Source organism: Mus caroli, chromosome 14 (genome assembly GCF_900094665.2).
Source record: "Mus caroli chromosome 14, CAROLI_EIJ_v1.1, whole genome shotgun sequence".
Taxonomy (NCBI): domain Eukaryota; kingdom Metazoa; phylum Chordata; class Mammalia; order Rodentia; family Muridae; genus Mus; species Mus caroli.
The window spans coordinates 43,444,884-43,457,324 of record NC_034583.1 but is presented as its reverse complement, the minus strand read 5'-3'; the positions used below and the strand labels follow the sequence as shown (position 1 = coordinate 43,457,324).

General features: G+C 37.7%; 2 protein-coding genes across 2 annotated transcripts in view; both read right to left on the bottom strand.

Annotated features, from left to right (window-relative positions):
* Positions 1–2,393: 2,393 nt before the first annotated feature.
* On the bottom strand, positions 2,394–4,657 carry LOC110309714 (patatin-like phospholipase domain-containing protein 4). The gene is made up of 3 exons (XM_021182443.1): positions 4,513–4,657; positions 3,547–3,722; positions 2,394–2,525 (listed from the first exon to the last, which is right to left on the bottom strand). The coding sequence occupies exons 1-3, from the start codon at positions 4,655–4,657 to the stop codon at positions 2,394–2,396; spliced, it is 453 nt and encodes a 150-aa protein (XP_021038102.1).
* A 1,343-nt stretch (positions 4,658–6,000) lies between these two features.
* LOC110309711 (vomeronasal type-2 receptor 116-like) overlaps positions 6,001–12,441 on the bottom strand; it is a 29,770-nt gene continuing 23,329 nt past the window's right edge. Inside the window, exon 7 of the mRNA XM_021182440.1 lies at positions 6,001–6,238. Coding sequence (XP_021038099.1) covers positions 6,001–6,238 — 238 coding nt within the window. The remainder of the gene's footprint in view (positions 6,239–12,441) is intronic.

Sequence of the window (12,441 nt, the reverse complement as noted above, 5' to 3'; positions counted from 1 at the left end):
TATATATATATATATATATATATATATATATATATATATATATATATACATACATATACCTTCTGTCCCCAGAAATATTAAATGACACAAGTCCATCTTACATAGAAATTCAATACATTCCTTAAACATGAATTACTTTACATTCATTCACTATATTCAATAATATCTACGTACAGGATAGTGACCCGGAGCACATTTATTTATTTACCAGGTCATATATATATCACATCATATATAATATACACATTTCATCATATACAATGTATACATTACATTATACATACACACAAAACACTGACCTGGCAAGTACCAAGCTCATATATAAAGTATATATATGTTTCCATTCATATATAGTTTATATATTTTATTTTTATTTATCATAAAGATATACATTTATATAATATATGAAGAATATGTATGTTTTATATATAAATATTTATATAAAATATTTATAAATATATAAGGTACATAAATTATACATATAATACATATATAAATATTTTAATATATCATATATATACACATTGTTATATATATGAAATATATTTTATATATGAGTTAATTATATATAATATATGCATATGTAAACATAAATATATATTTATACTATTTATATTATTTATGCTATATATATAATATAGGCATTTACATATATACAATATGTATATTAGTATCTATAAATATACATATACATAACTTAATATATAAAGGAACATATGTAAATATATATGGAAATTTAATTTGTATAAAAATTGATAAATATAAAAACAAATATTTATATATAAAACATATTACATATACATAACATAGATATAGGAAGTGACATCACCATGTCAGGAAGTGACGATACTGTGACTGGAATTGAGAATACAAAATACAGAAAGTGTCTGCAGCATGACCGGAAGTGACTGTGTTGTCACTGGAAGTGGCCACCTTGTGACAGTCCTAATGTTACTTACATGGACCTCTATTCCCGACCAGGGGTAGCTGCCCCATACGGGGTGGGCAGTGGGGAATAGGCACAAGATGGGGCATGCTGTTTCTCATTATCATGGAGTCATTAAACATGCAAATATATGCAAACAAACACTGCCTGCACACAGACACATAATCTGGGATGTCAATGAATATGTATGCAAATGAGGTATGAGTATTCGTGAGCACAAAGGATATGCAAATGAAATGTATACAAATGAACAGCGAGTATGCAGATGAGGTTAGGGATATTAACATACCTGAGTAAACTCAACAGGAAAAGAATGAACTTCTATGGGCCCATCCAAATGTGTATGCAAATGACCTATGAATATTTATGGGATTCATGTAGAAATGAATGAGAAAGATGTAAGGATAATATAATCATTAATGATGGATGAAATCATATTACACACATTATATATACATTATATATTTTTATTATAAGCATATTAATACTATTTAATATATATTATATGTTTTATTTCCATTAATATTATTTAAGAATATTTGTTAAAAATTATAGATAAGAAAAGAACAAAATAATGCTAAGTTATAAATGAATTATATATATTATCAGTATATTAATATTATTTAAAATATATATTTATTATTTACTAATACTTAACATATAATATATTATTTACATCATTATTTAATGAATATGCATTAAATATAGATAAAGAACAAAATAATATATAAATAATAAATGGATTATATACACATTACATTCTCAGTTTATAAATTTTTAACATATGATGTATTATATATAATTTATGTTATATGAATATTTAGTAAATAAAATATTAATAAAGAACCAAATTTTAAATTCATAATACATGAATTATATATATATATTATTAGTGTACTAATATCATTTAATACACAATATATTATATATGTTATTTACATTATTAATGAAAAAGGAACAAAATATTAAATAAGTAATAAATTGATTATATATAATTATCAGTATATATAATATCATTTAATATATATGCTATATAATTCATATTATATGAATATTTATTATTAATAAAGATCCAAATATTAAATTCACAATAAATGAATTATATATGTTTTCACCAGTATATTAATATCATTTAATACACAATATATTATGTATAATATTTACATTATTATTTAATGAGTGAAGAACAAAATAATATTAAAAAATAAATGAATTGTATATGATATACATTTAATATATAACTTATCAGTCACTCAGGACACGCGTGTCAATTAGAGTGCATATGTGTCAGAGGTTATGCATGTCAATCAGTTCACATATGTCCATCAGAAACAGAAGCTGAGACGGGGATATCCCAGCCGGGCGTCTGGGCCAGCCTGTGCTACACAAACACACGCACGCACACGCTGAGTCTCGGGCCAGCCATGGCTACTACACGCATGTGTGTTTACTGATCCCACGGCTCCCTGTGCAGGAAGCGCACGGTGTCAGTCATTCCCCTGCAGTAGATCGCCTCCAGCATCTGCAGGCCTGGCGGGAACAGTGCCTGCTGCACACGCACCAGGTTGGCCACTGAGACCTGTGGGGAGAGACAGAGTGGACACGCTACCTGGGAGTCACGGGAAGATCAGGCGTGTGGGACAGGTGGCCCCCAGGTGGGATCAATCCCTCTGCCTCAGCTGACTGAGGCGGGTGCATCCGTGTCACACACGTGATGTATGTGTGCCATGTGCATGGGCACGTGACATGCATGTGACACACGTGTGTGATTAGTCACGTGTGAGGCAATCATGCCACACAGGTGTGCTATGTCTCTTGTACTGGATACACACATGACACATGCTTTTAGCCACATGCGAGAGACACACTATACACACGTGTGATTACTCATGTGCAGAATACACATGACACACATGAGTGTAGTAAGTCATGTGTAACACGCAGCTCACAGTACGTGACACAAATTACACATATGACATGCATCATGCACACATGTGAGTCATGGATGAAAACTGCATGCATTATCTGTCACATGTAAGATGCACATGTTACATGTACATGTGTAGACTATGTGTGACTGTTATAGGTCACATGTAATATGCACATGTTACATACTTGTGTGTAGATAACACCCATATGTTGTTGGTCACATGTAAGATGCACATGCACGTGTGTAGACTATGTGTGACTGTTATAGGTCACATGTAAGATGCACATGTTACATACTTGTGTGTAGATAACACACATGTGTTGTTGGTCACATGAAAGATTAACACATTACATGCACGTGTGTAGATTACTTGCACACTGACCCATGCTGTAGTATGTAACGTGTACATACACATGCAATGCACATGGTATGCTTGGTGCACATGCCTTTCACGCTGTATGTCACACATACACGGGACACACACACACACACACACAAAGTGTTGCGTGTTGTCATGCGCTGGATCGCAGTGTCCATTACACGCCTACCTTTGAGTAACCCCTTCACGAACCCAACACAGCACCACATGTAACATGGGTGACACACACGTGACATCCCATGTCTCAGGTACTCATGGGTCTCACCCGACAACACCCGCACTAGGAATCACGGTGACGTCCTGCTTGGCGACTCTCACGCACATACCAGGCCACCCCACGTCCAGCGACAACACTTCTGCCTGTCCACTCAAGGGCGAGAAGGTCACGATGTGACCCATGGGCAGCAATGGGAGGCTGTCGGTTAGGCCACCATCGACCCAGAGCTGAGGGGCAGGCACATGCGTGTCTGGGGTCACACGTGCGTGGGGATCACATGTATGACAGGGGTCACACACATTTCAGGGATCACACACATGTCAGGGGTCACATGCATGTTGGGGGCACACTCGTGCCAGGGATCACAGCAGTCACACGCATGTGTGTGTGTGGGTCACACGCGTGTCGTGGTTCTCACATGTGTCTGGGGTCACATGCGTGCTAGGGGTCACAGGGTCGCGACTACACACCCGGCCCTGCCCCGCCCACATGACCTGCCCTGTGTGCTACACAGGCCTGAGCCCCAGGAGAACCTGCATGTGTGCAAGAGAACACGGGTTGGTCACACACATGCGATTTACAAGCCAGCCACCCACATTGCCGAACACAGCCCTTACATGCAGACACGCCCCTCACGTGTGACCACGCCCCTCACAGGTGGCCACCTTCCTCACACGCAGACACGCCCCCCCATGCAAGGAGTGACGTGTCCTTGTACTTGGCTGCCCTAGGCCCTGCCCTCTGCCATCATCTGGAGACCCCACCCTCTGACATCACCAGGAAACCCCGCCCCCACATTGTTAATGGTCATATTTCTGCTAGGATTCCCTTAGGGAAGGGACAGTTTTTGTGAATAACGATGCAATGCGTTTTAGACCCATTCCCCGCCCCCTGCCGTCATCTGGAGACCCCGCCCTCTGACGTCACGTGGAGTACCGCCCAGTCAGCATGGAACTGTGGTCCCAGAATCATCGCATGGGAAGGATTTAGTGAAGCTGGAAACATTCCCTTGTCTTTTTGGAAATGTTATTTTCTAGGACGCAGCCTCATCCAAGCCTTGGGCTCCCATTCCATCGGTTCAGAATTCTCTGCGTCCAGGACCTCAGTCAGAACCAGAAACCGAGGCCGGTCTCTGAGAAAAATCAGGTACCTGCCAATCTCAGTCGTTTCACCTACGTCCTCCATAACGACATGATCACAGTGTGTTGAGAGACCTCCAAGCTTTTGTAATTTTATTCTGTTTTTCCAAGCTTTTAAAATTTTATTCTGGCTTTTTTTTCTTCATCCTTCAATCATATTTTTCCAGTCCCCATCCTGCTCTGCCCCCTGACTCTTCCTCATCCCATACCTACTCCACCATTTCCAATAAGGTATCAATCCACACCTCCCAACCCTCCCAGAAATTCCCAATGCCTGGGGCCTCAGTTGCTCAGGAGTTAGATGTGTCTTCTCCCACAGAGGCCAGACCAGGAAGTCCGAGTCTGTATGAGTGTCAGCTGGTGTGGCTGCCTGGTGAGTGACATAATGTCTGAGAGATCTCAGTTGTCCAGAGAGCTGAGACCGCTGGTCACCCTCCACCTCAGCTTCTTCCAACCATCCCCTCATTCAACCGCAGGGTCCTCCAGCTTCTGTCCATTGTTGGGTAGGATATTTTATTTTTATTCATTCATTCATTCATTCATTTATTTATTTATTTATTTATTTATTTATTTATTGTTTTTGGAGACAGGGTTTCTATGTGTTATTTATTTATTTTGGTTTTTGGAGACAGGGTTTCTCTGTGTAGCCCTGGCTGGCCTGGAACTCGCTCTGTAGACCAGGCTGGCCTATAACTCAGAAATCTGCCTACCTCTGCCTCCCGAGTGCTGGGATTAAAGGTGTGCGCCACCACGCCCAGCTGATGGTTTCTATTTGTAACCCTGTCTGTCCTGGGACTCGCTTTCTATACAAGACCATAGATTCAATTGCCTAATCCATTTTTATTTATTTACACTTTTTTATTAGATATTTTCTTTATTTACATTTCAAATTTTATCTCGAAAATTCCCTATACCCTCCCCCTGCCCTGCTCCCCTACCCACCCACTCCCACTTCTTGGTCCTGGCAATCTGTACTGGGTGGGGCATATAAAGTTTGCAAGACCAAAGGCCTCTCTTCCCAGTGATGGTCGACTAGGCCATCTTCTGCTACATATGCAGCTAGAGACACGAGCTCTGGGGGTACTGGTTAGTTCATATTGTTGTTCCATTTTTGTTGGAAGATACCAGGGGAGAAATCTACATGAAAGCAAAAAGGATGAATAAAATGTTAATAATAATTTGAGAACTTTATTTCATCCAGAGGAAACAAAGCAAGTAAATGAGTAAAGATTTTATGGAGAATGAACACAAGATTGGTAGATATGATATATCTCTACATCACTAGAGGAATCAGTGAGAGTTATTCCAAAACTAGATACATGCACTGCAGCCAAATAACTGGAAGGTATGTACCAACTTAATGTTGGACAGAATTCCTGAAAGATGTGTTCAGATATATGAATCCTCCTTGACCCTTTGGACAGAATTTCTATCTGGTCTTAATAAAATGATATAGATCTTGGGTGCAAAGATGCATCTGAGCATCCCTACACTGGATGTCAAGATGGAGAAGATCTCCACAGCAACCATGACCTTGTCCCTGGTGCTATGGGAGACAGGGAGGAAGGTGACCCAGACACTGCAGAACACTAGCATACTGAAGGTCAAGAACTTGGCTTCATTGAATGTGTCGGGCAGATTCTTTGCCAAGAAAGCCACTGTGCAGCTTCCAAGGGTCAGGCAGTCCAAGTATCCCAGGACACAGTAGAATGCAGTAACTAAGCCCTTGTCGCACACAATGATGGTGTGGCCATGCTCAGAGTGTTCATCAATATCAACAAAGGGAGGAGAAACTGCTAGCCAGACTGCACACAGAATACATTGTAATAAGGAACATAAGGGGATAATGTGGTTGGGTGCTCCTGATACCAGGAAGTTCCTCAACCTTCTTCCAGGTTCTGTGACTTTGAAAGCCAGAACCACAGTGATTGTTTTGGCCATAACTGTGGGAACAGCAACCTTGAATACAATTTCAAATGTGATTTGCTGTAAGATACAGGTTGTTCTGTTAGGATGACCAATGAAGAAAAAGGAGCACAGAAAACAGAACATGAGTGACATGAGTAATAGGTAGCTGAGGATTCTGTTATTGGCCTTCACAAGAGGAGTGCCATGGTGCTTCACAAAGACCCAAAGTACCACAGCTGTGAATGCAAAGAAACAGAGACTATTAAGGAAGTATCCATCCCCAAGGGGTCTCCTTAGCCTAGAAAGATCATGGCTTTTGGGATGCATTTGTTCTGCTCTGTGTCTGCGTACTGGTCTCCTGGACAATTCACAAACCGCTCTTTATCTGATGTCGAAAGGAAAGGTTTGTTACTGCTACTTTAGAAATTCTATTGACAAGGTTTTCAAGTAAGTGTGTTGGAAGAAGATTTGCACTGATGCTGAGAATATGAAGGACATCACTGTGCATTACTTTTGTTTCGTAATCTACATAAAGATTTAAGGGAAAATAAAACCAAGCATCTATTTCTTTGTTTATTTAACTTTGTTGATTTTATCATTCTTATTTTTTCAAAAAGCAACAATTTCCTAAACCATTTTTTTGGTTCTATGTTGATATAAAGTAGATTATTAAATTTAGAGAAGATACATTCATAAACCACAGTGTTGTTGGGTATTTTATAAATGCATAACCCTACACTCAGTGTTCCCTGAAATCTTTCACTGTATCATAAATTCATTCTCTATGTCACATTGAGGCTCTGACATCTACTGGGACAAGTCCTATAATAGCTTCTCAAGTATTAACTAGCACAAACTCACTGACATAGAAAAGACACTAAAATGAACAAGTAGTCTGTGTGTATGTGTATATATTTATATGTATGGGTTTATATAAAAGTAACAGTTGCATTATTGAATTTAAGTGATTCCTGCCATAAGTCATGAGAAGAATGTGGAGAATGAGAGGAAATGTAACAACAATGTTTGAAATGTAGAAAACATTAAAGAAATAAGCCCTCAGATATATCTTCATCTGGAAAAAGGAAACAAAAGTTCTGATTATTGTTCATGGGAAGCACTAATATTACTACTGAAGGAAAAAATACTTCTGTAGATACTTTGTACTAAGATGTCCTCCACCTTGTTTCCTTTTTTATTTAGGATGCTGAGCACTTTCTTCCTTGCCTGATCTCCATTCTTTTGGGACTCTGTGTGAATGTACTCAAGAATGCAGTAAGTATTGAGATATATAACAGAAGAATGCTTGAGGAAGAGAAGTACTCAAGGAGTTGAAGGCGTTTGAAGCCCCATAGAAGGAACATCAATATGAACTAACTAGTACTTCCAGAGCTCCTTGGAACTATACCACCAATGAAAGAAAACACATGGTGGAACTTGTGGCTCTATCTGTATATTTGGCAGAGGATGGCCAAGTCAGTCATCAATGGGAGGAGAGGCCCTAGGTCCTGTGAAGGTTCTGTGCCCCAGTGGAGGGGATTGCCAGGACCAGGAATGGGAGTGGGTGGGTTTTGGGAGGGGATAGGGGATTTTCAGAGAGGAAACTAGGGAAGGGGATAACATTTGAAATGTAAATAAAGAGAATAATTTAAAAGAAGAAGAAGAAGAAGAAGAAGAAGAAGAAGAAGAAGAAGAAGAAGAAGAAGAAGAAGAAGAAGAAGAAGAAGAAGAAGAAGAAGAAGAAGAAGAAGAAGAAGAAGAAGAAGAAGAATGATAAGCCAGATGGCTTTTCTTAACCAATCATACCCTATTCCTAAATTGTAATTCCCATCATAGCTACAATAAGAACTGCAATCGTAATTGCACTTAATTTTTATGTCATTTCAGAGAATCTTGATGTTCTTTTTTGGTATTCAGAATTCTTAGCTACAACAATGCATTTGTGGAGAGCTATTGTTTGATAACTTGCATAAAAGCCTAAGAAGTTGGGTTAGATATAAGTAGAACATTTTGCTCTACCAGAGAGCCTGAGTTCATATCCCAGCACCTATATCAAGTATCTCAAAAGTGCATGTAAATGTAACTATACGGTTATTATTTGCTCATATGTGTACTTGTACATGTTTTTCTCACCATCCACACATAAGCAATTAATGTAATCAAAATATTTTATGGAATTTTTGTGGAATTCATTGATGTAAATATTAATTATTATTTGATTTTACATCTTAGAAAAAATTCAGTATAGTTTGAAATATTATTTTCAAGCATAATGTATGTTGGAATGTATGACTTCAAAAAACATTTGCTTGGTTCTATAACATTCATCATGAGAATAACCTCAGATTATAAGCATTAGCAACAAATGTTTTAACTGTTGAACCATCTCACAGGTATGATAAACATTTAAGAATTTTAATTCATTATATAGAATGAAAGTAAAAATGATTGAAAAGCTAACCATAAATTTTTGCATTTTGCCAAACCTAAGTAAATTTTTTAATAATAGATGTGGAAGGTAATATACAGATGATGAGTCTCATTGTATATTCTACATCATGGGTCAACTCTTATCCCCTACTTCCTGGATTCATATCACATCTGGTTTAACATGGCCCTCTGAATTTTACATATGTAGCAGTTTCTCATAAAATTGCAAATACTTTTGTCTTCTCTACTGATCTTACAGAGAACATGGATTGTGTACCTAATAGCCTCATGACCTAACCAAGTAGATTTGATATAATCTTCGGTTTTTCATGGGATCATGGTGTGCAAAATCATATATAACGCAAACATATTCATGAAATATGATTAAATTAATTCTTTTAAAATCTACCGTACATATAGTTTTACAATAGATTAATTAATGGGAAAAGCTTGTGGAGAATTTATTTAAATTGCAGTTCTATTTTCTAAAGTATTACCCTGTGAAAATTTCATCTACCCTGAATTTGCAATGAGACAATATGTGTGACAAGGCACAAGGTATGTGTGTGTGTGTGTGTGTGTGTGTGTGTGTGTGTTTGTTTGTTGGTGTCTGTCAGGATTTTATTAATTGTTTTTAAATCTATAACTAGTAAATTAGGTATTAATATATTTTATATTTGCAGGTCCCTTTTAATTGACTTTATCANCCCATTGTGGTACAAGAGCAATAAATATTTGCAGGATTTATCAGAGCAGCAAACACTCACTTGTCTCATTAGAAATTTCATTTTCAGGTCAGGGGCTACAAAAAAACCAACATGGCTGCCATCCCCTTCTTCCAGAATCTTCTGAATCCAGACCACAATCTGTACTGCTCACAGAGGTTGGCATCTCAGAAAAAATTAGACACATGCTGATAATGCATTTTAAGTATATCTTTTATGTTTTATATTAGCACATTAGGGTTTCAATAAGCTTATTTTATGTACACCAAATGATTGACATTTCACTCTCTCCATTATGTAATGGTCAGCTATGAATGTTGGGAATATATTGCAGTAAATTTCTCCAACCCAAATATGCCCCGGGAATGAAAACACAACTCAGTTAATATGATTACATGCTGAGCTCCTATATTGGGCACATCTACTGCTACACTACCATCTCCCACAGCTTAGGAGACCCCTTAGAACTTGCAGTTTCTCCAGGCCATGTGCTTCTGCTCTGCTTTTCTCCTTCATCCTCCTCCTCTGTGTCCTCTCCCTCTTCCATTTCCTCCTTCTTCTCTCCCCCTCACCTTCAGCTCCCCTTTCCCTTTTATCTGACCAATCTTCAGCTCTCCTTTATTTTACAAATTAAGGTGGGAAGCAGGTTTACAGGAAATCAGCTGAGTGCTGACTCATTCCTTGTTCACAACCACTCACAGAAGAATGGAATTAACATCAACTATAATTAGCCCCAATACATTGAGAAGATGCTGGATTAATTCTGAATGCCTAGTAATTCAGGAAAAAACTGATAGTGAGCTGAATGCAAAACTACAGATATTACAACCTAATTTTTTTTTAGTTAATCATTTTCAATTTGTCAATAAGTACTGTGAACAGATAGAGGCTACTTTAATTGAGATATTTCCNCAGCTAACACTAGCCTTTCCTCATAACTTTGAAGTATTTTCTTAATTTGTAAGTAATATAGGAGTCCCTGGCTCACTGTGGACACTAGAGCCAGGAATTAGGGTTCTTTTAAGATCTGTACTTTAGTTCAAGGCTCCAGATATCCATAGTTGTCTTTCTATGACTATAAGCCATACATTGATTCACCCCTCCTCCTCACTTTGCTTATAATCAAGGTTCAATTCAAGCAACAGAGAAGCAAGTTAATATTTGAAGACATTTGAAATAGGAAAAAATATGTCCTTAAGAATCAGATAACAAATATGATCTTGTATAAATTAGCATTGCAAAGCATGATAAACTGTTTATTAAAAAACAGCAGAATATGCAGGCCTTGGTATAATATTGTTGGAAAGGATAAATAGATATGTAATGACCTTGAATATAGTGTGTTTCCTGAGGTCAAATGTTCTGCAATGGCTCCAAATACCATGGAAAACTCGATAAAATTAGATTGTTTGATGTTAATTGAAGATTTGGAGAATTATTCCTACATTTTTGTTATTTTTGAAACAAGGTCTTACCAGGAAGTATCAGTAGATTAATGTTTCCAATGAAGGTCAGAATCCATTTTCTCCTCTTTTCCCCCCATCATTTTCTTTAAATATGTTAACACTTTGTAATAATTTAAAGACTATTTTGAGTTAGATTAAGGGAAATTGGCATACTTTTGTACTTTATGTTAATTTATTTTAAGGTAGCCTATCTATATCACACATGGCTGGTTTGTATTCACAATATATGGCTCTCTGGCAAGAAAAAGACAGAGATGCTCAGGCCTCTGCCTCTAAAGTGCTTGAATAAAAACGTGAACCAACAAAACCACCTGACTCCACTTCTAGTTTTCATGGATAATAACTTTCTCTGCAGGTATTATAGTACTGTCAATAGGTTTGTGAAAGAAAATTCTCCCATCAATATGTGTTCCTTCTCTTCTATTACTTGTTTTTTTCTTTGAAATCTGAATAAATGTAGGGCTTAGATTTGAGTACAAAGCTAAACAAAGAACCATCAACCGAGGAATGCCATGGCTGAGAAGCACCAGAAGCATAGCTCAACATCCTTAATCATCACGGAAATGCAAATCAATACAACCCTGAGATCCCACTCACATCAGTCAGAGTGGATAAGATCAAACACTCAGTGTACAGCACATACTAGTAAGGATGTAGATACAGAAAAACACTCCTCCATTGCTGGTGGGATTGCAAGCTGGTAAACTACTCTGGAAACCAATTTGGCGGTTCCTCAGAAAATTGGACATAGTACTAACTGAGGACCCAGAAATACCACTCCTGGGTATAAACCCAGAAGATGCTCCAACATGCAATATAGACACATATTCCATTCTGTTCATAGCAGCCTTATTTGTAATAGCCAGAAACTGGAAAGAATACACATGTCCTTCAACATAAGAACGGATACAGAAAGTGTGGTGCATTTACACAATGGAGTACAACTCAGCTATTAAAAGTGATGAATTCATGAAATGCTTAGGCAAATGGATGGAACTAGAAAATATCATCATGAGTGAGGTAACCCAATCACAAAGTACACACATGGTATACACTCATTGGTAAGTGGATACTTGCCCAGAAGCTCAGAATACCCAAGANACAATTNACAGACCAAATGAAGCTCAAGAAGGAAGACCAAAGTATGGATACATTGGTTCTTCATAGAAGGGGAAGAAATATAACCATAGAGGAGATACAGAGACAAAGTGTGGAGCAGAGACTGAAGAAATGACCATCCAGAGACCACCACACCTGGGGATCCATCACACATACTGTCACCAAAGCCAGATACTACTGTG

What these genes read in the sequence shown, in the direction of transcription:
- LOC110309714 (XM_021182443.1), bottom strand. Translation starts at nt 4,657, where the DNA reads ATGGAGGACGTAGGTGAAACGACTGAGATTGGCAGGTACCTGATTTTT. An exon ending in CAAGGCTTGGATGAGGCTGC is followed by an intron (nt 3,723 to 4,512) that starts GTCCTAGAAAAT and finishes GTGTGACCCCAG; the next exon opens with ACACGCATGTGCCTGCCCCT. An exon ending in TCGCCAAGCAGGACGTCACC is followed by an intron (nt 2,526 to 3,546) that starts GTGATTCCTAGT and finishes CTCTCCCCACAG; the next exon opens with GTCTCAGTGGCCAACCTGGT.